At 35.2% G+C, this 24,107-nt stretch overlaps 1 protein-coding gene across 18 annotated transcripts in view; it reads right to left on the bottom strand.

Annotated features, from left to right (window-relative positions):
• Window positions 1-24,107, bottom strand: part of KCNMA1 (potassium large conductance calcium-activated channel, subfamily M, alpha member 1) — a 447,141-nt gene that overhangs the window by 113,399 nt on the left and 309,635 nt on the right. For all 18 annotated transcript variants that reach the window (XM_010000727.1, XM_010000731.1, XM_010000726.1 and 15 more), the window contains exons 12-16: window positions 23,249-23,331; window positions 20,915-20,984; window positions 19,056-19,211; window positions 8,259-8,368; window positions 1,238-1,306 (exon numbers count right to left, since the gene is read on the bottom strand). In XM_010000727.1, coding sequence (XP_009999029.1) covers window positions 1,238-1,306; window positions 8,259-8,368; window positions 19,056-19,211; window positions 20,915-20,984; window positions 23,249-23,331 — 488 coding nt within the window. The remainder of the gene's footprint in view (window positions 1-1,237; window positions 1,307-8,258; window positions 8,369-19,055; window positions 19,212-20,914; window positions 20,985-23,248; window positions 23,332-24,107) is intronic.

The following is a 24,107-nucleotide window of genomic DNA, read 5'->3' as shown; positions in this document are numbered from 1 at the left end:
AAGGATTTCTTAATCAATACAGTGCAGACAAAAATAATACCCAATAGCACTTACACCACTTCACACACCACTTTATAACATAGGAAAGAATCAAGCAAAACCAACTAAAGGACATGGAAATACTCTTATAAGCAGTTGTATTTTCCATATCAAACATCCCATGTAGTTTTTATAGCTATTTTCAAGAAGAAAAATGACAACATATAATAATAAACATTAAAATAAACTCTCAAAACCTCAGAAATTGCAGCATGAGTTCAGATGACAGAACCGGTTCTGCTGTGAGGAGAAACAATTGCAGTCAAAAGTTTAAGGCAATTAGTGGCCAAAAGTAAGATTAACTAATATGTTTCACTCCAGATTTACTACAGTAGAAAAGAATGTAAGTTTTGACAGAGGCAAATAACATTCAGCTCAGAGTCAGTATAGTCATATTTTTATTATATGCCTTTCTAAATGTTGCAGAGCACATTTATAACATTTTTATTACACAAAAATGAATGTTGTGTAAAATACTAATGAGCAAGTTGACAGAAGACTGACTTCAATGTTCACTCAGATTTTATGAATTTTTGTACAAAAAGCCCACATGAAATGTTTATTTTCTTCTCTCTGAGTCTCTCATAATTAGTTTGATTTTGATTTTTTTATTTTTTTTTTGGTGGTTGAGGAAAGGAGTCAGCCAGCAGCCAGTTGGTGATTTCAAGGCTAAATTAATATTTTCCTGTTTCATGATGTTATCCATACATGCAAGGTCTGTCAGAACAGACACACATAAATACTATGTTTATTCCATATCCTATCTGAATTGGTTCTTCCAAATTTATTTAAATGTAATTATTATTTTGAAAATACACATAGCCATAATGAGTTTTGTTATGACATCTATTTTCCACTTTTCCATCTTCAGAAAAAATAAGTTGGACCTCCAATTGAAACTGATAGACTATGATCAAAAACACTGTGAGGTTTGTTCAAGTAAAACTTAATTGCACTTCTGGAGATGGGACACTGTTGTCTTCTACTAAATATCCTCACTAAAATTAATTTTAGGGAAGAACAGGTCACACATAAAAGCCTTTCAGTGTTATGTGAAATGGTGTAATGTGATGGCATGCTAATTAGACTCTGAAATGTTTCAAAAATGTTAGAATAGCTATGTTTATTCAAGAAAAAGAAGCAGGCAAATTCTTGACAGTGCCTTCTAGAACTTAAAATCCGTAGGCATTGGACTTACCTGCTTTCTCGTTTCTCCGACTTGTATTCTATGGCTATCATTAAGAGCTTTAGTTTCGCAAACACCAGTCTGCAGGAAGAGAAGAGGCCAAGAGTCAGTCCTTCACAACCAACATCACGTACACAGAGATGGCTGCATTGTATGTATTTTCTTTAAGAAATAACATTAAGATAATCTCCATATTTTTCATTTAGGTATATACAAAACTTGTATTAAGGTTTTTCTATTTCAATGATAATTTAATGATAATTAATGATTTAATTATAATTAATCATAATTTAATCTATTTCAGTGACATTTTCCTAAAGAAACAGACTGACAAATTGAGAACAGCAGCACAAGCACCAATACTATGTTACTAAGTCTACTTAAGCAATAATAAAAAGGTTAAAATACACAACATAAAATTTAATTTGGCTGTAGCTGTGGGTGTTTTGAGCAAATTTTTCAAATCTGCCGGAATGTTGATTGTAGTGTGCGTTCCTGAGAAAATATGTATAGGAGAGTATACTATTAATGAGTCCATATTTGCCAACTATTGTCATATAGGAACAGCGTGGCTGGAAGCAATTTCTAAACAATATATGGGACCTAAATTCTGATACACATTTTTTCAGTTGTGAATGTCTCTACAAGTGCCTATTTATTAGAAAAATTCAAGGGTCATATTCATAGACTTGCAGAACTGTTAGCACACTACCATTTGCTTACAGCTAGTAGGCCCTCTGATAATAAACAAAGAAACCAAGCTTTTTTTAAAAAAATAAAATAACTAGAAAACATTTTCTAATTTTGTCACTGAACTGCATGAAAATTCAATGCTACTTGCTTCCTGTTCTGTACATTTGTCACAAGCTATGCCAGGAGTCACTTTTCAATTAGGGATGTCTGTCATCTTCCGTATCATGTGCTAACCTTTCCAGTGGTCAGTGCTTCTGCACAAATTTCCTTACTTTAGTGTTATTAGAATTTTTGCACATATTTTTGAGAATGTTTATGTTCTTCAGGCAAATCTAACCAACATTCTCTATACTTTGCATCAGTCACATACTTACAGAAAACAAGGAATCAGCTGCTAAACTGATAATATTTCTTTTCTGTAGTAAGCTCCAGAAATCACTGTGAACAGTTAATTTGTGCTATTTCTTCAGGATAAGAGAATAATTACATATGAGCATGGATGCATGAGAATGCTGCAGCAATGTGCCACATATCACATAAGGATATGTGCAATACAATTACTTTGCAGTGTTCAACTTTTGCAATGTAATACTTGAATATATTTTTATCTTAAAATTATCCTTTCAAAGGATTGTAGAAGAATCTGTGTAGTCTCCTTGTTTGGGGAAGCAGGTGATGTCTCATTATTGGGAAGTAACACAGAAAGATAGATAGAATCACAGAATAATAGAATCATTAAAGTTGAAAGGGACCTTAAAGATCACCAAGTTCCAACCCCCCTGCCATGAGCAGGGAACCCTACCACTAGACCAGGCTGCACAAAACCTCATCCAACCTGGCCTTAAAAACCTCCAGGGATGGGGCATCAACAACCTCCCTGGGTAACCCATTCCAGTTCCTCACCACCTTTCTAGTGAATAATTTCTTCCTAATATCTAACCTAAATCTCCCCTAACCATTACCCCTTGTCCTACCACTGTCTTCTCTGATGAAAAGCCCCTCCCCAGCTTTCCTGTAGGCCCCTTTCAAGTACTGGAAGGCTGCTATAAGGTCTCCCTGAAGCCTTCTCTTCTCTAGGATGAACAGCCTGTCTTCACAGCAGGGGCACTCCAGGCCTTTGATCATCTTCATGGACCTTCTCTAGACCCGCTCCAACAGGTCTAAACCTTTCCTGTGCTGAGGGCTCCAGAGCTGTACACAATATTCCAGGTGGGGTCTCACAAGAGCAGAGTAGAAGGGCAGAATCCCCTCACTGGCCCTGCTGGCCACTCTTCATGCAGCCCAGGATGCAGTTACTCTCTGGGCTCCAGCACACACTGGTGACTCATGTCAAGCTTCTCATCAACTACCACCCCCAAGTCCTTCTCCTCAGCACTGCTCTCCAGCCATTCTTCCCTCAGCCTGTATTTATGTCTGGGTTTGCCCTGACCCAAGTGCAGGACCCTGCACTTGGTCTTGTTGAACTTCATGAGGTTGGCACTGGACCACCTTTCCAGCCTGTCACGATCGCTCTGGATGACCTCCCTTCCCTCTGGGTGTCAACCACACCACACAGCTTGGTATCATCAGCAAACTTGCTGAGGATACGCTCAATCCCACTGTCCACGTCTCCAACAAAGATGACAAACAGCAGTGGTCCCAATACTGACTCCTGAGGGACACCACTCTATAGATAGGGGGAAAAATTAGTTTAACTTTTTTTCAAAGTCAATTAAGAGTCTTATTCTATTCCAAGAACTCCAGCCAATATCTGAAATGGGCAGACAAAACCATGATTGCTACTGAATTCTTGATTGAGGGGGAGAAAGGCTGAAAACGGGAAAAGTAGTGGGGAAAGTAGGGGCGAAAGAGTAGGGGGGAAGGTGTAGGGGGAGAGAGAAGGGAGGGAAAGAAGAGGGGGAAAGAAAGGGGGAAAAGAACTCTACTAGGATAATGTGGAATTCATAGTAGCAGGAAAAGTAGACATGCAGAGCGAGTACAGAATACCAAGTATACATTTTACTACAAAGGCATCTAGAGAATATGGGTGGGTCTTGATAAAGATCAGGCTCTTTTCTAATGGGTTCATAAGTCACTATATAAAGACTGTAATAGAGTGTGTAAACTGACTTGTGTCACTCATGATAATATGACATACATCACTCATAATGACATACATTACTCTCTCTATATACACAAATATACACACAGAAGTACTTCATACAAATTAATGACTAGTACCAGTTCCAGTCAGTGGCTGCTGATAAAACCAAGAGCAGATGAGCAAATAAATTTGCTGCTCACAGCAGTGGATACCATTACCATTATTAGGGATGGTAGTGAGGACATGAGCTGAGTATTTTAAGTTTTTGGTTTCTGACCTGTAAGTCTGTTATGAAAACACTGAATGTAATAAACGTCAATACAGAACACTACATTGATTTTTCTCTGTATTTTCCACATCAAATGTTATCTTGGTTTGCAAGATGGTTCCTAACTTGAAATGCAATGAAGTGCTGCGAAATGTTGTGGAAGATATCCTACTCCAATCCACACAAATATTTGTTTCTCATTACTTTTGTGTGCTCTTGTACTGCTAAAATCCTTATAATTCCACTGTTCTTTCTGGCACCCATTCATAGCTGATATGTTGGAATAAGATCTAAGTAAGGATATTACTCCTCTAAGAGCTCTCCGGAAGGTTTTAAGCACAAAGAAGCTATGCTTGCTTTATGAAAGTGGGTATTGTTAAATTTCTAGGCACAAACTAGAAACATGGTTGCCACATATACAGAGTTTTGAATTAATGAGCCAAAATTTGACCACTAATTACTGATCTACTAATTACTGCTTGCACCAAGTGTAGTAAAATTCAGGTTATCCAAAACCATGGAGTAAGTATTGGTAACATATGCCTACATATTTTAAAAGTATTAAAGAAGAACTGTTGGGAGTGTAAGGCCTCTGTGCTGATACATGGCTATTCAAAGCAGCCTTTTCATACTTCCAAAAAGATTGCTGTCCACTGAGATGTAATGAGGCAGTACAGTGGGACCTTACAAAATCTGTTTTCATGGGTTGGCTCTTGCTGTCTCACAGGTGTGCCTGAGGAGACTATTTAGCACATCTTCATTGGCTGGGTGGAGGCAGTGTGGGTAGCCTACCTTTTGCTGGGGGGACCCAGAGAACAGTTTCTGAGAGCACTTGGAGGCAAGTGTAAAATAAAGGAGAAATCTCTGACAGAATAAGACAGGGTCTGATTTTAATCACCGTCAGAAGATGGAAAGCTTAATTTAGACATTGTTAGTCTAGAGACTGTATTGTGGCTTGGCAGCCACCTCAGCTGACCTTAGCTTTGACACACATCTGCAATGTTGAATGAAATTCGGGGTTGGAGTCACTCCCTGACTACAGAGTGGTGCTAATTCTATGACTGTATCAATAAGATAAATAATCTGTTGTGGAGCTGAGAGAGAACACACAGAGAAGTGCTAAGTATCACCTGCTCACCTGACTTAGTTCTCCTTTGTCAGGACAGTGACTTTTGTGATTAGCTCACTAAAGGGTCTGTTATGAAATATTCAAAAAACTGACTGATGTGGGAATATAAGCCATTGCTATAAACCACTCAACAATACACTGCACAAGTACAGATATAATGATATTTCTCTGATTTTGCATTTTATTTAAACATGGTGATGACATTTGATTGAATGACTTAAAAAACAGAACCAACAACAAATGTGCCAAATATAAGATATATTAAGAGAAGTGGACAGCTTTTATATGTTCTTTCCACTTCTAGGTCAAGTGTGAATCCATATATGTGCTAACCTCAGCAGAAAAAATGTTGGGTGGAGAATGGTGGGCCTAGAATGTGGATGAAAGTTAGCTTTGCATTAGTAAATATTGGAAGGCCCACTAGAAGATTCTGTGCTAGTGTGGGACAGTTTGGTTAGTTTACTCTTCAATTAGCATCATCCACACTGGATTCAACAATATCCAAGGGCACAGAATGGAATACATTCATGTACTGAAAATAGATTGGTGGGAATATGTTCACACAGAAGACACACATATACTCAGAGTTATCCTGCATCAATACAAACTGATATTAACTTCTATTTCCATCTAATTCTTCACCCTGGTGTTGACATCAAAAGCTTGAAATTCTTCACCTATATCAAGTGTCCCAGTCCCACTGAAAGAGATGTTTCCATACCCACTTTGTTATCCAAACTGTATGGCAGCCTGTTTACTAAAGAATCACATCCTTAGACCAGCAAGCAAGATCTCATTTAGTACCACGGTTTTAAAATGTCATTGACCACATGAATTTTAAAAGCTACAAAAACTGTTCTCAAAGTCTGTATCTTTTGTGGATAGTTGAGCACACTAAGCTTGTCCACTGGTTTTATTTCCTCTTCACAAACCAATGCAACAAATTTCTTAGTGTCTTTCAGTTTTTCTGGAAATTGAACAGCCAATTCTTAAGGTAATGAAAATACCTACTCATTAATATGCAACACTCTATTTTAATTTTCAATGTGCTTTAATTAATTTTAATTGAATAGAGTTATTAAATTGTTGGAAAAACTGAGACAAATAATTTTATTTAATTTAAACTAGGAAACACAGTTAATTAAGCCTCTAGATAATCAAATGCTTGAGGAGAGCTCCAAAGTTTAGACATGTCTCTAAATCTCAATAAATGCTCTTTCTTTAATATTTTATCTTAAGTCCACCAGCACAGTTAAATGAACGTCAGCTTTAAGTCAAATACAGTCTCAGTCACATGTCTCTAAGAACTCATATAAAAACCCAACCATGTTTGACAACAGTTTGGCGTGGAGATTGTTTTCATGATTGTAGTTAGTGTAAACACACCATAAATTACCATTCATATTGAATATAATAGACATTTCTAGTAGATATTAGGAGGCTTTCTATTTCAAGATATCCAAAGTTTTTTACTTATAAGTAATACATATTTTCTCTCAGTAACTTAGTCACAGTCTAATCAACACAGTGGAAGAATGGACTGCAAGCCACTTCATTTTACTAGCAAATTGAAGACTGGGCCCTGTCAGCTACATGTCAGAATAACACAGATTTTTAATTGGCTAATATTTGTCTAAGAGTTGTTTCTCCCTCATTCTTATGCCATAACTTACATTTATCAGAAAAGATGGAGGAAGTCAGAGGAGTTAAAGCAAAATAATTCTCCTTTACGTAAGAGATTACATCTCTTTCTCTATTTCCTCCTCTAAGGATGGAGTCTGCAGAAGTTTTGCTATGTTATCTAGTTAGACATCAACCTCTTCAGAGAACGTGCTGTTTCTTTATAAGCATTTAAACAGTGTCTAGCAAAAGCTGTACACAGTCTTGTGACCTTTTGATACAGCTCTAACGAAGAACAATGTCAACAGAAGAGGAAATATGACTGCACTATCCTATGTTTGTGGCCATGGGTGTAAATTGGAGCATAGGAGGTTCAAGGTGAATATCCAAAAAAATTTTTTTACTGTAAGAGTGACAGAGCACTGGAACAGACTGCCCAGGGAGGTTGTGGAGTCTCCCTCACTGGAGACATTCAAAACCCACCTGGATGAGTTCCTGTGTGATGTACTCTAGGTGACCCTGCTCTGGCAGGGGGGTTGGACTAGATGATCTCTCGAGGTCCCTTCCAGCCCCTAAGATTCTATGACTCTATGATAGTATTTAAGGTAGAAACCTCATGCACATAAATCTCTCATTCACATAATCATTCTAAGACAAATATAAGGATTTTCAGTCTCTAGAAATAAAGTTGTAGAATGGCTTATGCTATGGTTATATGCTATATGCTTCAAATACTCATTTCTCATTACAGAACTTTTTTTAAATGTCATGTTTCACTTGTTAAAAAGTGATTTGCAACCAGTTCCACAGAGCTCTGCATGCCACAGTGCTTATATGACTACATCTGTTTTAATGAATAAATATTTTCCTTTGAATGTGACATAAACCAAGACTGACACTGACAACCACTATTCAAAGAAAATAAAGCATTAGAAGAAACAACAGGACAGTACTTAGAAGTAAATAACCAAATTTAAATTGATTGCTGATTAATTTGTTCAACACTGAGAACATTTATGCTTTCATTTATAATTACTTAATTCCAAATCTCTTCTGAAATCAGGCATTACAATGCTTGGAATACTTCCATGCAGTGATTGCTTAAATATTTACTTTATTGGATCCCATCTGAAGTAGCAGCATCAGGATTGTAGCAGAGTGAAAAGGTTTCCTGCAGAAACCTTAGATTACACTTGAGAGAAGGCAAATGCTTATATAATTAATATGTGTTTCTACTTACTCACAAACTGCAGGGAAGGACAAACCCACAAAGGCACTAGACAGATATTCTGTATACATTTCATTTGCAACTCCTTCGAGATAATATTTCTGCCATGTATCCTCCTCAATCTAAAACACAGAAATACAGATGCAAAGTTCTGAGTATAAAAAAAGAAAAACACCCAAAAAAGCCTTATTTAAATTTACAAACAATTGTTTAATCAGATTTTAACAAATAATCTAACAAGTTTTTATGACAATTAATATTCCAAGGAAATATGAGAAGCATATTTTGAAACAATTTCTTCAAGAGTCATCAGTACTTCAGGACAACTGAAGAAAATCTTTACTGCTAAATTCAGAGATGTGCACTTCTGCCCTTGAGTCTGTCTCTGTGTTTCTCTTCTCTACTATATCATTACCTAACATCATCCACAATACCAACAAAACTGTTTCTCTAGACTAATGTCCTGTATATCTTGCTTTCTATTACCCTCTTAACTCTTTTATGAAATAAAAATGTTAGGCTGCGTAACTGCCATGTACTAGAGGATGAATAGTCACCCACTGACAGTGCTTTCCCAGACAGCTATTTATCTTACTTCCACATCAGCATCTTTCAAAATCCTTTTTCAAGGTACATATCATAGTAATCTTCTTTGCCTGCATCAACTTAGTCATTGATTCTATGCTTAAATCATACAGACCTCTTGTCTTCCACTAATCAGGATAATCTGTGAAAAAATGCCTAAATCAGGTTAGAAGAAACTACTTTTAAGAGACAGAAAGACCAATTCCATGTCAAACTAGCATTTCACAGATAGTCGGAATCAAAAACAGTGAGGCATACAGTACCATTGTACATATGAAGCTCAGTGAGCAAAACCAGTACTATATTATTACCAGGAAATAAAGCAACAGCCACACTAAAAGGCATCAGAAAGGGAATTAATTACATCTAAGCCTCTACGGTTGCAGAAGCACATGGCAGGAGGGCGGTGTTCTAGCAGCATATATAAGAGCTACAACTCCGCCAATTCGTTAACATAAAGAGGCATTTTCATACCTCGTCCACACATGGCTTGTATTGAAATGTTATAATCATCATCATAATGCTGAGCTTTTCAAACACTTTTGCAACTTAAAAGCACTTCTCCTCTGTAATAGGCTGATCCACAGCTCATTTAAACTACTCGAACCTTCTCTACTAATTCTAACATGCTTAGGTTCATTGTCTGAACAGCACAAAGCAGAAAGAAACAAGTGTGATTTGACATAATGATTCAAGTTTGAAAAAATCAAGAAAAAAAAATTTCAAACAACATCATCATTATGTTATAATAATGTGCTATTAAATAAATGTATTATATTGTTAATAAATGACTTATTATTACTATTATGTTTATATTATACAATACCATTATATAGTATACTATTACTTTCACAGGACGTTGGTGACATCTCTCTTGGACAAACAATTTTTGCAACACTGACAAAATCTGAATCCCACAGTTATCTTCACAGGACTTGTGTAGTATTTTATATGTTTGCATTTTCATCCTGCAGTGTGAGTACTAATTTGGATTCACCAATCTTTTCCCCATGTTAAACCAGTCAAAAAGCACTCTTTCAAATGAATGTTCTAAATAACAGAAGGATTGGAAACTTTTTTAAGAAACTGGTCAAATATAAATTACAATTAATTTATTTCCTTTACATTTTCTCTCCTGATGATAGGTTGCCAAGTAACCAGCTACTTTAGATCTGAAGAAGTAAACAACTGCAAGAATAAATTGTAATATGGAGATGTTCCAAATCATACAGTCCTGGACAAGTGGGCTGCAAACAATCAAAAGAAATTTCTTCCATATAAGTTGTTTCACCATTCAGAGACCAAGTGGGATGCTAAAAGGGATTTGCATTGCGTTATTCTCCACCACACACAGAGAAGTCATATAACATTTTTTTATAACTTTTTATTTATGTGAAACTTGCAAATGTTGATGATCAGCAACTCTTTATATATAGAAAATAGATAAAGTGCAGGCTTGGTAAGTAAAATAAGTAATGATTGCAAGGACATGATTGTAACATATGGCCTATTTTGTGCATTTTTCTTAGATTGGCACCACCTGGGTTGGAAAAAAAAATATAAATACATTACGTGACTCTCATTTCTACTTTCTTCCCTTGTGTTCATTACCCTTAGGCAGATGGTTTTGCTTCGGAGGAAGGAACTGCAGATCAGACCTACAGTTAAGTGCTCACTCTTAGTCAAAGATCAAGAAAGAACAGAAGAAACCTCTTTCTCATTCACAAAGCAGTGAAAAAGCTACATAGATACTGGTTAGTGTTAAATTAACCTTCATGAAGTGATTGGATTGTTTAAAATACATTCTGCTAGGATAGTATGAAATGCTGATTAATTAATTTAAAAAAAACTGCCGATATTTAGGATGCTGAAAAATGTTATTTTAAGATATGGACTAAGATGATCTTTGCAATTTCTTTCCCCCTGAACCATGATGTTATTTCCCTGTGATTTCAAAAAGAGAGGTGATCACCTGCCTGGTATTTTTTGGAAGGCAGTACTTGCTAGTTTGCTACAAATTAAACAATTATTAAAAACCTTCAGTGTTTGATATTGCCTTCCTAATTCCCTGAGTCTTGCAGTTTGAGTTTTAATAGAGGCAGGTTTCTCCCACAATCCATTTCAGTAAGACACTAATTTAAAAATCCTTAAAGTGAGAAAAAATACTTATGAAACAGTGGTTACTTGACTATTTTAAGCCTTTGCGATGATATTTTACATCTGCTGCTGCAGTTAACCTCAAAAACTGAATATCCCAACAAATCTGATTCTTCATAATGTTTGTTTATTTTCCTTTAAAATACTTAACCACAACATGAGCGATTGTTGTCCTTTCCATCTCAGAACTTACTGATACTCATCTGCTACTTACCCATACTTATCTATACATTTAGTTGCCAAAATTTAATGGTTAATATAAAGAGGAAAAAACTGTCTAAATGTATTTATGAAATACATGCTTCACATGTCAGTTGGCTGAAAATAATGGGCAATAGTTAAATGTTACATGAACTTTATAGAAGCATGAAGAAATTAATTTGGGGTTAGTTTGATTCAAGATGCTACTAATCAAGGTTACCAAAAATGTAATTCAGTAAAACAATGAAAATAATTTATCTGGTTATTGAAATATATGCCTTGATTAAAGCCTAGCTGAAAATATTGCTGTGCTTACAAAGACAAAAATAACTTTTGTTTTAACTTGAAAAATAAAGAAAAACCTAATGCAGTTTCAGTTTTAGAGTTATAAAGATAATTCTGTTACTGCAAATAATTACTGCCTATCCTATTTTAGTTCCTGACAGTAGAATCTGATACTTGTATTTTCTACCTTTGCACAGTATGGACTAATACAGTTGAGACAAAAAGAATAGACTTAGTTTCAGTGAAAAGTTTTCAATGGTAAAGTTTAACTTGTTGGCTGAACAAGCACATTTCAGCAGAAAATATAAATCTATTAAGTACTGTGGGTTCCAGGAAGCTAAATGGCTTGTTTAATTCTGATATCAGAGAGTGACACCAGGCTTTACCTACTGTTCATCGTTACCTCTGTGGATAACTGACAATCAGAGAAGTTAGGAATTTAGATCATAGAATCACAGAGTGTTTGTGTTGAAACAGACTTTCAAAAACCATCTAGTTCTGACCCTCCTGCCATAGGCAAGGACACCTTCCACTAGACCAGGTTGCTCAAAGTCCCCTCCAATCTGTCTTTGAACACTTCCAGGGATGGGGCATGCCATCTTCAGAAAAATCTTTTTTATTTACTGGAAAATACTGTATTGGTGAAAAAAGATTATCAATAATTAAACAGTGAAATACTGCTTTGGGATGAGGGATTGTCTCTTTGTTGGCAGAGTAATTAAAGCAGAAGCTAATGCCTCCCAATATTTAGAAAATAATAAAATGTCACATAAAAGCTGCAGTGAGGAACAACACAAGAACATCAGAAGGCATGACATACAAAAACACAGTAAGAGCGAACCACTTTACTGTGGGGAAAAAACCAACAACAATAAAACCCAACTATATTATTGGCTCCTGTTATAGTTTATTCTACCTTTTACCTCTTCTCATTTCTTGTATGTTATTTCCATTTCATTTAGCCTCATACATACACATCCACAGATCTCATGTAAAGTGTAACTGTTGAATGAAGACACAAAAATTGATCAAGAACAATTCTTTTCCTTTTTTTTAATTTGGACCTCCTTTACTCATCAAATATTATACATGTCAAGCACACACCAAGAACCAACAAAAGGCACTTCTACATGCCTTTCCTTAGAGAAAATGAGCATTGATATTTATAAAAAACTTCTCCTGCATGAACCTAAGGCTTTGCAGGTCGTTGTGTTATTTTTATCCCTTAAGTTAAATAACTAACATACTTGAAGCTGATACTGCAGCCATATGAGTAAATGTAAGATCCTAGAAAGACAACAAAACAGTACAATTAGTGGTTGATGGGGTAACAAGGAGTCTTTTACTACCTTCTACTGGTGACCACACTATAAATTATTAAGTGCATAGAATTTTCTTTTGAGTTTAATGTTAAATCAGAGCCAAATGTTATCACAGGATGTTGTTTTGGTACAAACAGTAAGAAGTAATATTTTTTCTTCAGAGATGTTAAAAATGCAAGAGGAAATTTTAATAAATAGCAACAAAATTCAAGTGATTCCAATGACAGGCACGGGAAAAGGTAAAGAGAGTTTAGGCAACCATTGGACCTCACACAGAATGTGCCATACCACCACAGTGACTTAAATCTGTGTGGCCCAAGTTCCCCTCTAGTAGTATAAGCAAGTGATTATCTTCCCCTGAATATGTTACGTTGCATTTCTGTCTCCTGGAAATTCATACAACAAATTACCCACTGATTCAATAGCCTAGATGAAGAATAGCTGGAAAATAACAGTGTATCCCAAGAGAAGAAATCTAATTTTAATCTCTAAGTTGCAATGTTCCTCTGCTCTCTTCTATCTGTATATAGACACATGTTGTTATCAGTAAATAAACTTACATAATACTGTCATGTCCTAGAGACATGGTGACAGAAAGAGGAAAAAACTATATTTATCTTGCAAACACAACCACTAGTATTACTAGGAAAAAACCTAAAACACTAGTACACCCAGTCCAGTCCTACCCACTGGCAGTGTAATTATCAGAAGCAGCCCCAACTCACCCATCTTATTTACTTCTCAGTGTATTGATGTAGTTACAAGAAAGAGATTGAATGTATGTGAACCTGATAATGCTATCTAATATCTTCTGTCTAACTATCAAGACAGAGAACTAATGTTCAAGTCTTTTTGGGTTTTTTTTTTGAAAGGAAAAACAGGGAGAGGATGATGAGGTATCATTGTAAACATTAAGGAAGTGACATAATGAACATTCCTTTATAGCACAGTGAAAGCAGCTGTAAACTCTGCTCCCTATCATTGAATAAGCTCAACTCATCAGCACCAAGGAAAGAGCACAAAACAGGACAAAGTCTGTGAGAATAATTTCCAGTGTTTGGAAGATGATAATCCATTTGACATTTTTACAAGGGCATACAGTGATAAGACAAAAGGTTATGGTTTTAAACTGGAAGAGGATAGATTTAGGTTAGACATTAGGAAGAAATTAGTTGGTGTGAGGGTGGTGAGACACTGGAACAGGTTCCCCAGGGAGATTGTGGATGCCTCATCCCTGGAACTGTTCAAGGCCAGGTTGGATGATGCTTTGAGCAACCTGGTCTACTGTGAGGTGTCCCTGCCCATGCAAGGGGGTTGGAACTAGATGATCCTTAAAGTCCCTTCCAATCCAAACCACTCTGTGATTATTCTTTCAGACATACATTTACTTTGAAAAACAAACCTATCTAACAGAATAACAAAAAAACTCACAAAAATTACAGTAAAAGAATGAGTTAATTCTATTAATTATATCTCTAGAATAGCACTTAAATGTTTTAGTTCTGTTGTCAAAGGCCATTAGAATAGAGCAAGATTACTAACTTTTTTTTTTTTTTTTTTCAGCATGCTTGTCCAAGTGTGCAGTTCTTTAAATGCATGCAGTTCAGAAATTCTGAATGGTCTTTTCAAAATAATGTTTCTATATTAAAAAAAAAAAAAAAAAAAGTGTTGACTAAACAACATGAAAATTGGTACCTATTTCCTTTATATAATGCATATAACATTTTCTATTCAAAGATGCCCAGAAGGGCAGGTAGTTCAATGTTTTACAAAATAATGCCTAGAAAATAACATCTTCACTGACAAAAATTTCTTGAGCCCTTACCAAGTTGTTTCTATCCAATACAGGGACTCCTGCCACCCCCTAGGCTCAGAATGCTTTCAGGGATTCCTGACATTTAATTTTACAATTCTCTTCTACACAGAGAAACCACGTTTTTGTTTTTTTCCTAACATATATAAGAATTAAAAGACAGTATACATAGAATAATCCTAATTTCTTGAAAATAAATTGTACATTGAAATAAATACATTTGAAACATTTCCTCATGTTAACCTATAAAGAATGCCCTTTCAGTTCTTCTAAGCTGCTTTTTGTGTCTGGTTTTATTATGTTTTTAGATATGGATATTAAAATCTGACAGAGATGTACTTGGCAGTTCATACATTTCTAGTAAAAATTGAAGCTCTTCAGATTTAAAATATTATAATTTAATTTCCTTAAGTATTATAAATTATCAACTACCTCTTCACTCAATACCATTATCTGCTTAAATCAAAGCTAGCAAATATCCTTAGTGGTATAAAAGTTTTACAGCTTCAGACAACTATTCCCACAGCTCTTTCTCTATGCAATAATGTTTTTTAAAAGTTGAATGAAAAGGGTATGTTTTAAAAAACATCAAATATGTCAATTAAATTTAGTTCTAATTCGAAATGAGAGAAATACATACTTTTTCACTGTTCATACTAATGTAGAGTCTTGTAGTAGATCAAAGCAGAGAGAGATTCTTGAAATATTAAGACATTTAATTCTTCAGATGCTGGCCTTGAAAGGTTTTAACTGAAGGTATACAGGCTCTACTTCTAATACTTTCAAAATTAACAAAACAAGGCAGTATTTTAGCCAATCATAATGCAAAAGACAGATTGTTCTATTCAAATGATTGACTGAAAAACACATTTCATGATAAGACTTCATTCCAAGACAAAAGTCTAACTCACAAGGACCGACAGTATTTGTAAATAGCAAACAGCTTTCAAACACAGTGGCTTTTAGTTCCTAGACTCTATGCATCATATTCAGGCACAGCTTTTAGAAAATAATTGTCTTTGGCAAAGGCTATGCTAGTATTTGACCTAAATCCTGTAAGAAAGATCTGGTAATCAGTTTATCATGCAGTCTCCTCACAGTAAGGTGAGAAGTTGCAGACTGTCTCCACTCCCTTTATATAATTCTCCTTCGTTTTAAGAAATTCACTGTGCATACCCTCATCTCATACTTTAGAACAACCCAAGGCTGCCTAGGTGGCCTAAAATAAAAAGCAAACAAGCTGATGTGTTCCATCAGTGTAGTAATCACCTGACTGATGTAAATCTGTGGGGCTTTATTATGCCTCTCTTTCAGTCTGAATAAGAAAGGAGTGTAGTGGGAGAAGTGGGCATTGCATATGTGTGATGTGAGCAACAGCTGTCAAAAGAACCCAGATCTTAAAGGAGAATTGAGATTGCTCTAGATAATTTTTCAGAACTGGAATGAGGTGTACCACCTTAACAACAGAGTAAAGACAAAACTAACTTGTTTGTGGACTTGAGTTACACTCAAGAACCACATTCCATACTTTCTTAATTTACACGAGAATACCAACTCATATTGGCTTGCATAAAGAGACTAAATTTGACCACCTCTGCCTTTTCTTCTGTTTACTTACTCTGTAATGTTTTTCATATGGGTAGACTTCTGGTATATATTTGCTAATCCAAACAATATAGAAATTGCAGTACTGTATTTCCATCTTTTTCTGAGACTATGCAAGTAATAAAGATGTACTATTGCAATACAGTTTACAGGTGTAAAGCTGGATTGTGGGTTTGAGGTTGTTGGGTTTTTTTTTGCTTAACCTGTCATATTTTGTACAATCTTTCTTGCTTTAAGCTGATTTTTGAGCTGCTTTTCGTATTTTTTCTGTTCAGTACCAAAGAGAACATAAAATATTCCATATGAGATTACATTGCTTAAACCAAAAGGAAAATATTAGGAACAAATATAGTATTTTGAGGTTTCTTAGTTTATTTACCTCTAATACTGGACAGACTGTTAATAGAAATAATTTTGCTGTCAAGTAAAATACAATTAGTTAAATGTGTGTAATGTTACCATCAATCATGATCATTTCTTTTTGACTGATCAAACATTTATGGCACATTAAAATCACTTTCTAATCATGTTATGAAGGATAAGGAACAAGCATGCATTTCAAGCTTTCTTAAAAAATTACAGAAGTTTCAGTCCATTTCCTAGCAATCTCCTAATTTGTAGGAGACTACACTAATAATGTTTGCCCAAGGAATTTATGAAGGTCAGACAGTACTTAAATTCAGTGCTGTCAATCAAAAGAAGTGGGAGTTATCTTCTTTTCAACAGAATCCTCTTGAACAATTCCAGTCAATGTAGCTGCTCTCCTGCAATAGAGTGTTGATTCACAGCCACCACTAAGTAGAAGTTTTCTCTTTCAAGTACAGTTTTAAGAGTGAGAAGCTTGGAGAAAGAACATCTTTTCAGCTAAATAAACCTTTTGTTGTTGCAAACTGAGTTATATTGTCATGAAAGAATATGTGTCAGTACTTGTACACTTACTTTGCTTTACATTTTAATACACTGAGAGATCTTTGGAAATTATGATCTGCATTTTACTCGCTTGGAAAATTCATTCTTAGTTAAGCGGTAAACATCTTTTTAACTAGTACTAACAAGTCTTGCATTCTCCCAGTGCTCTATATGACAGTATTTTTTCTCTCAGTGCAATTTGGAGGTGACATCTGAAGTAATACAAGCTAAGGTATGTCTGCATCCTATTCTGTTTGCAACTGTATATAATCAGAGATAGAAGAGCAAAACCAACATCAATAGCTTCCTCCAAATCAGGTTCACTGCTATATTTATGCTCATTCTGTATATTTAGAAATACTCAGATGAAATCTGAGTAGTGCCTTACAAAGCTGATCCTTCAGCTTAAAACTGTTAATCAGTGAGATAGTACAACTGGTCACTGTACTGAAATAATTCTAAAAATATATTTTAAAATGAGAAAACATAGGATCGAAGACAGGTAAGTGGTTAGACATATTTTCAGGAAATATGATACCTTTACATTTGCATTTTTTTACTTTTGCAGATGTTTTATCTACAAATTTATCTATAAATTGTGGCCGTAAATGTGTCTTTTTACAATTTCCACATAGTCAGATATTTGTACATTTTCCCACTTTCTGAATTCCTCAATTTTCTCACTGCAATTTTAAATTCAGTATTAAAATAACTTTCATTAAGACTGAGGCTTCTGCAAATATGCATATATTTGGATCTCTGTGAGACAAAACTGAACCCTTCTGATTTTGGAAAGACAGAAGCTGAACAAAAGTTTCAGAGCTACTTCTGATCGCAAGAGTAAGTTGTTCAGGTTTGTTTTTTTTTCCAGAACATTAACAATGATGCAAACATCACCACTGCAGATAGTAAAGCACAGAGTCTGAATTTGTTTCCACATTGAAAATTGGAAATTTTTTTATTCCATGTAAGAGTCTAGATTATTTTTGACAGACAGGAGTCTACTGTCTCTAATTTTTTTGAGGTCTCCAAAGGATATCTTAAGAATTTCAGGAGTTCATAAGAAGTAAATAACAACTTGCTGTCCTGCACTGATATGTGTACCTCCATGAGAACAGTCCTGGCTTTCTCATCTGAGGACATTAGGCTCTTTTTTTTTTTGCTTATTTGCACAATGGATTTGAAGTGGACCATGGCCTGTGTTGTACTCCAATGTTTTCTACCCCATTAATAATGCTTTTGGGATTGGAAAAAGACCATTCTTTATGTTTGGAATCAGTGACCCAGAAAGATGAGAGGAAGTTAGCACTGATTGCTGCAATCAAGGCCAGTGAACTACTACAGTTTCTACAGAAGTCTAGGAATAACTGGGTTAAAATTTTGCCATGGAAGTCCAAGAGAGATCTTTGAATGAGGAGAAACAAATATATGAATGATGTAGGAATTTCAGGCTTCAGTTCCAACACATGTTCCTTATTTACTGTCACAGTCAGAGGTCCACTAGCCACTTGATGTAAAAGATCAAAATGATCAGTCCTTTTTCCTGGACACTTTGTTGCTATATGGGACATATATAAGTAATACTTCTTGTTTTAGCAGCAGGGGCTTTTCCCATAGATAAATATGTGTTTTTTCTACATCAAAACGCAAAACACTGGAAATCTCTCCCTTGAAATGCATTATGCTTTGAACAATCATTTAAAAGCCAAACACTTGCTGAATAAAAATAAAAACACAACTTGACAGAACTGGGCTCATTGCCCAATTTGCAGCAGAGAACTTTCGTATGTAAGTGTGCTGGTTTGGGTTTTTTTTGTCTTACAAAATCTATTAGTGTGTTCCTATCTGTTTCATATTTGAGCCATGTTCTCTACTGAGCTCTCTGACAAACTGAATTGTGGACTAACACTTTCTAATGGGACAAGACATTACCTTTATGAATGACCTCATAGAGAAGAGGTTGGCTAACATTGTTGAAAGGCCTGGTGCCAGGCAGCTCTGGGCTATGAATCCCAGCTTGAGCTCTGCAAGACAGATTGCATCATCCCCTTCTTTCCAGTTCCAGCTTGGGATATTTAGCAGATGTGCCTGGAAAACAAACAAACAATCAAGCAAAACCTCACTGGTGAAGAAGCAGAAATACTTCCTCAAATGCAGTACAGTATTGAAGGAGATAGCAGTGAATTAATTTATTGTTGTGTTTTTTTTTTTCCTTTGTCTTGACTTTTTCTGAGTAGGCAGAAGCACTCCAAGTACTCGCATCTGAATGAACCACAGAACGTTCTCAAGTTTTTCTTCCCTTCTCTGTATTCCTTTTAGGGCACTTCAAGCTACTCTCTGACTCATAAGGCACACACATAATATACAGGAATCTAATATAACTTAGATTACAACTTGTGTGAAGCTGCAACCTTTATAAGACAATGTCATTTAAAAAGGTATACAACATCTTCTGTTTTTTCTATTTAATTTCTTCCATCCTGAAGGACAGCACCTGGCAGTGAAAATGCAAACTTTTTCCTAAGACTGCTAAATATAACAACAGAATAAGGAAAACAGCAGATCAAGACAGACCACGACTGTTGACATTGCTAAGTTAAATAGGTATTAAAATTGTTCAGTTGTTGGTAAAACACTATTGGATTATCTTCTTCATCTGCCTTATAAAAATGCATAAACATAAGGAAATACAGAAGCCTTTATGCTTGTTTCCATTCAGAAGTTAATATTACAGCTCAGCACTTTGATAAAAGCTGTTCTTGAAGACATATTCACTGGAAATACAAAGAAAAAATGCAGTATTTGAAAGATCTTCACCTGTGAGCCTGTTTAAAGCACAGAAACACCTTGGTTTTATTCTATAAAAACACAGCTCCTTCCATTCACATACAGAAGAGGACATCATAAGCAACAGTAACTGCTCTAGTTCTAGCCAAAGGTTACAAGTATAAGGAGCTGTCAGCATTCACATCTTCTGAGTACCAGGATTCTTTTATTTCACTGAAGGAGGGTCTACACTGTCAAGCTTTTTCTCCAACACTGAGCAGTGGTTGATGCTTTTATAAATGATAAGAGAAGAAGCTCATATATGAGTAGTCTGTCCTTCGATACATTCTTTCTAACCCTATTTATCAGCAGTTTATGGACTTCCTCATCTCAGGATTGAAAGAATTGACTTCACTGCACTTAAAGGCCACAGACTTGCCATGAAAAAATTGCCAAATTTCTTTCCAAAGTGGATTTAAAATTTTGATCTCCATGATCTTTTAGGAACTAAATTGTGATTCATATGAAAAGAACACTAAATTTTATTTACTTTGTACATGTCAGCCGGCAATTTTCAGGTCTACATTGTCATCCAAGAAACACAAAATCACTATAATTCTCCAATAAAACAATGTTGGGTTTTTATAAGTACACAAAGAACTGACTTTAGATTACTTGCCAAGAGGCCACCAATTCATCTTGGGTAGTTCTAGGGTAATAAGATGAGCAAAACTGATAGAAGTGGAGTGGTTAAAAGCTTAACTGGAATCAATAGCAACTATGGACACTGTAGCTTTGAGAATTAGACCCTGGGCAATTAATATTTGTCAGACGATTTTGATAAGATCCTTTTCATATATAGATAAAACTGAATTACCTTGTACTGTGGTTACACGACAAGGCTTACAGGGACATTTATGTTTGGAAAGAAAAATGCTTACTACTAGTGGAGGTAGAAAAACTCTATGAGTGAATGCAATGAAGAAAAAAAATCTGGGGAGAGACACTGCTAGTTGTCACATTACCTTATTGTGATACTGCAACATCTGAGTGATAATTCTTATCTTCGGGTGGTAATTCTTTATTGAAATAACTCTAAGAAAAACAAAAGAAAAAATAAATAGCTTTTAGCTAGTTGGATATTTGGATAACGTATTCCAAAATCTTTACTGTGTTGTCAAGTCCCACAATTAAATCTGTACTTTCTTATTCATCTGGCTGTAAAGCATACCATGTAGATACTTTATATAAAGCACCTATTACATCTCGTCAAATTCAGTTGATAACCATCAGTTAATACTACAGAACATCAAACTTCAGGAATTATTCAGTTGAGTGGTTTACTCTTCTGAAATTTGCAGAAACATCCTTGTTTTAGCAGCTCTGTTCAGATACTGTTCTCATTTTGTTAAGCAAATAATACACTTGCAATTGCTATGTCATCTTCAATTATTATCTTCATGTCTTTGAATCAATATATTTGGTCGAGTTTTGCAATGACAAATGTCTGAAAAGAATCCCTTTCTTTTTGCCCCACCACACATTATTTATAAATAGCTACTATATATTCATCATATTTAAACTCTTCAAAAAATGATTTTGTTCGACATAAATCCACATGCAAATGTCCTAATTTTTATGGATTATTTCAAAGCTCAATACTGAAAGTGATACCTGAACTCTGACTTCATAAAATGTCGGGCTACTTTAATAATCTGCAGCTTGACTACATTCTTAATTATTTAATGAGCCTAAGATATACTCAGCTTTGTACAGATTAGAAGTGGTTTGAAAGAAAAGTGTCCAGGTGGATTCAAAACATGTTACGAAAAGAGGAAATACACTTGAAAAATGTAAAAAGTACTGAGCGAAATTAAAGAGAGAAACAGGCCAAATAAATCAGTTCTGTATATATAAATTAAGGGTAAAAAAACCAAGATAAAGCAATCAAGATGAAAAAAATCTGAATTATTATGGAGTCATAATAAGACTCTGAATGCCATAACTGCTTACACTGGTGTTTTGTAGGAAGTATTTTGCAAACTGCTGGTCTGGCTTGTGCTTTAAAGCATATCAAAGCTAGAGGATGAAACAGACTGAAAAAGCTGTATGTGATATTTTTAATTTACATCATCTTTTGTTAGGAGAAAACAAGTATTCCTTCTAATTTTCCATTTTTTATTGAATTATTTAATTAAACACTGTATTTTGTTGAATTATATTCATTTAAATGTGAGAAAACACTAGAGAATTCCACCCTTTTGCATCGTATGACATTAAATGTATCAAATCTATCAAGAAAGCACTAATGTGTTTATGCAATTAATATCAAAATAACAGTTCTTTCATTGAAATTCAAAAGCATGTTTGGAAAATGAAATCAGGCATATTTAAGCTTTGCACCTGCCACAACCAGATCTCTTGTATCCAGTGAATGTCTTCCAGAGAAATAACTATTATTTTTTTTCTAATTTCTCCCCTTCCTTCAATTCATAGTATGAAAACATCTGATAGGACAGTAAAATTGTTTTGGAACACTGGCCAATTCTACCTAAAAGGATTATTAAACAAATAATTTGCATTTTAATGTTATAAAAAAGAAACTGGTCTCATTAAAGCTAGGGTTGCATAAGCAATACATAAAAAAACTTGAATGGTTTAGCTTTGTTGTGACTTCAGCTGCCAAATACTGACTGACTCGCTCATCTTCTTTCTTCAGAGAATATAAGGAGGAAAGCAGAACAAGATCTGGTGGTCCTTAATGTGGTAAGTGCCCCATCAGTCAAAATAAGCAATGTTTGGTCTTCAGTGTAAAAAAGGAGGATGGAAATAGAAGACCATTACCATGATGAAGAGTATAGCTTGCTTTTCCTCAAGCAGCGTTAACTACTTGTAGAAGCAGATATACCAAGGGGCAATGAGGTATGAGCTGATTAAGGATCCTTCTGTTCTGTTATTAACAGCAGCCCACGCAGCACATACACTCACACAACATTTTGTTGCAACAGCATAACTGTGTTTCCCTTCCTCTCATTTGCGTTATACTACAAATACTTAAAATCCTAGGTCCTGCAAAATGACTGAAGAGTACCAAAGCCTGAGCTTCAAGTGACTCTTCTGACACACTCTTTCTAAAGCAGCTAAACAAAAATAATTTAGGCAAGAATTTAGGGAATCCTCATCTGTGAACTTTTGAGACAATCTTATAATCTGTCCCCTAAAAAAAAAATAATCCTGTGAAGTTCTTTAAGTGCAAAAGATGAACAACCCCGATGAGTGTGGTGACAGCCTATCTGGACACCAGAAGTTAACTAACCAGAGTTAAGCACAAAAAAACTATTAAAAATTAATGAGGTTACCTCATAATATTGGAGGCATCTTCAGCATCTGGGTCAGCGCAGTATTTATTGGCAAGGATTAGGCACGCATCTGCTGACTCTATCTGAGACACCAAAGAAAAAGCAAATGTAAATAACTATCTTTTTCCAGCTCCTCTTTTGTCATAAAGTTTTGGGAAATCCTGCACGGCCATCATGAGTGTGAATGTCAGTTTTTAAAACAAAAAAAATGTTAAAAGGCTAAGGTGAGTTCATGTGAGTGATGATAATAGCTCCCATATACACGCAGCACCTTCTTGTAACTTGCTTATGATGCTCAGATCAGGTCATGCCATTAGTGACTTATTTAGTATCAGCTAAGGCATGAAGGAGTTTACAGGTATATCTTTTCTAATCAGATACTGAAAATTAAACCCCAAATCTGTCAGAAGTTCCTGTTGCATCAGTAAAATGCTCCCAGAAGTCCTGCAGTTTTGCTTGGGAATTTAAATACTTTCCTATTAGGAGACAGGAAGAGGTGGCTGAAGCTGATGATTTAGAATCTGAGCACCAGTTTTAGAAAGCATGAGACTTCATTTGTTCACAGGTCATCTATGTCCACACAAACCTCAGCTATATTTAAGACAAGGCAGATGACAAGAATATTTCTTCTGTGTATACAACAAAATACTACCACAAAGAAGGGTGGAATACAGAAGACTAAATACAAACACATCATTTGATGGTCACAATTAGAACATTTTGTTCTGATGAACTAAAATAGTGTGGGTTTTTTGGGAAAAAAAAGGTTAAGCAATTTCTGCAGTCAAAGCGAACAAAAGAAATTATTAATACTCCAGAAAGTCTTAATATTTCATCAAAATATCCTTGTATTCTTGGT

Source organism: Chaetura pelagica, unplaced genomic scaffold (assembly GCF_000747805.2).
Source record: "Chaetura pelagica isolate M959 unplaced genomic scaffold, ChaPel_1.0 scaffold166, whole genome shotgun sequence".
Taxonomy (NCBI): domain Eukaryota; kingdom Metazoa; phylum Chordata; class Aves; order Apodiformes; family Apodidae; genus Chaetura; species Chaetura pelagica.
The sequence above is the reverse complement of the archived record's forward strand: the minus strand, read 5'-3'. Positions and strand labels throughout refer to the sequence as shown.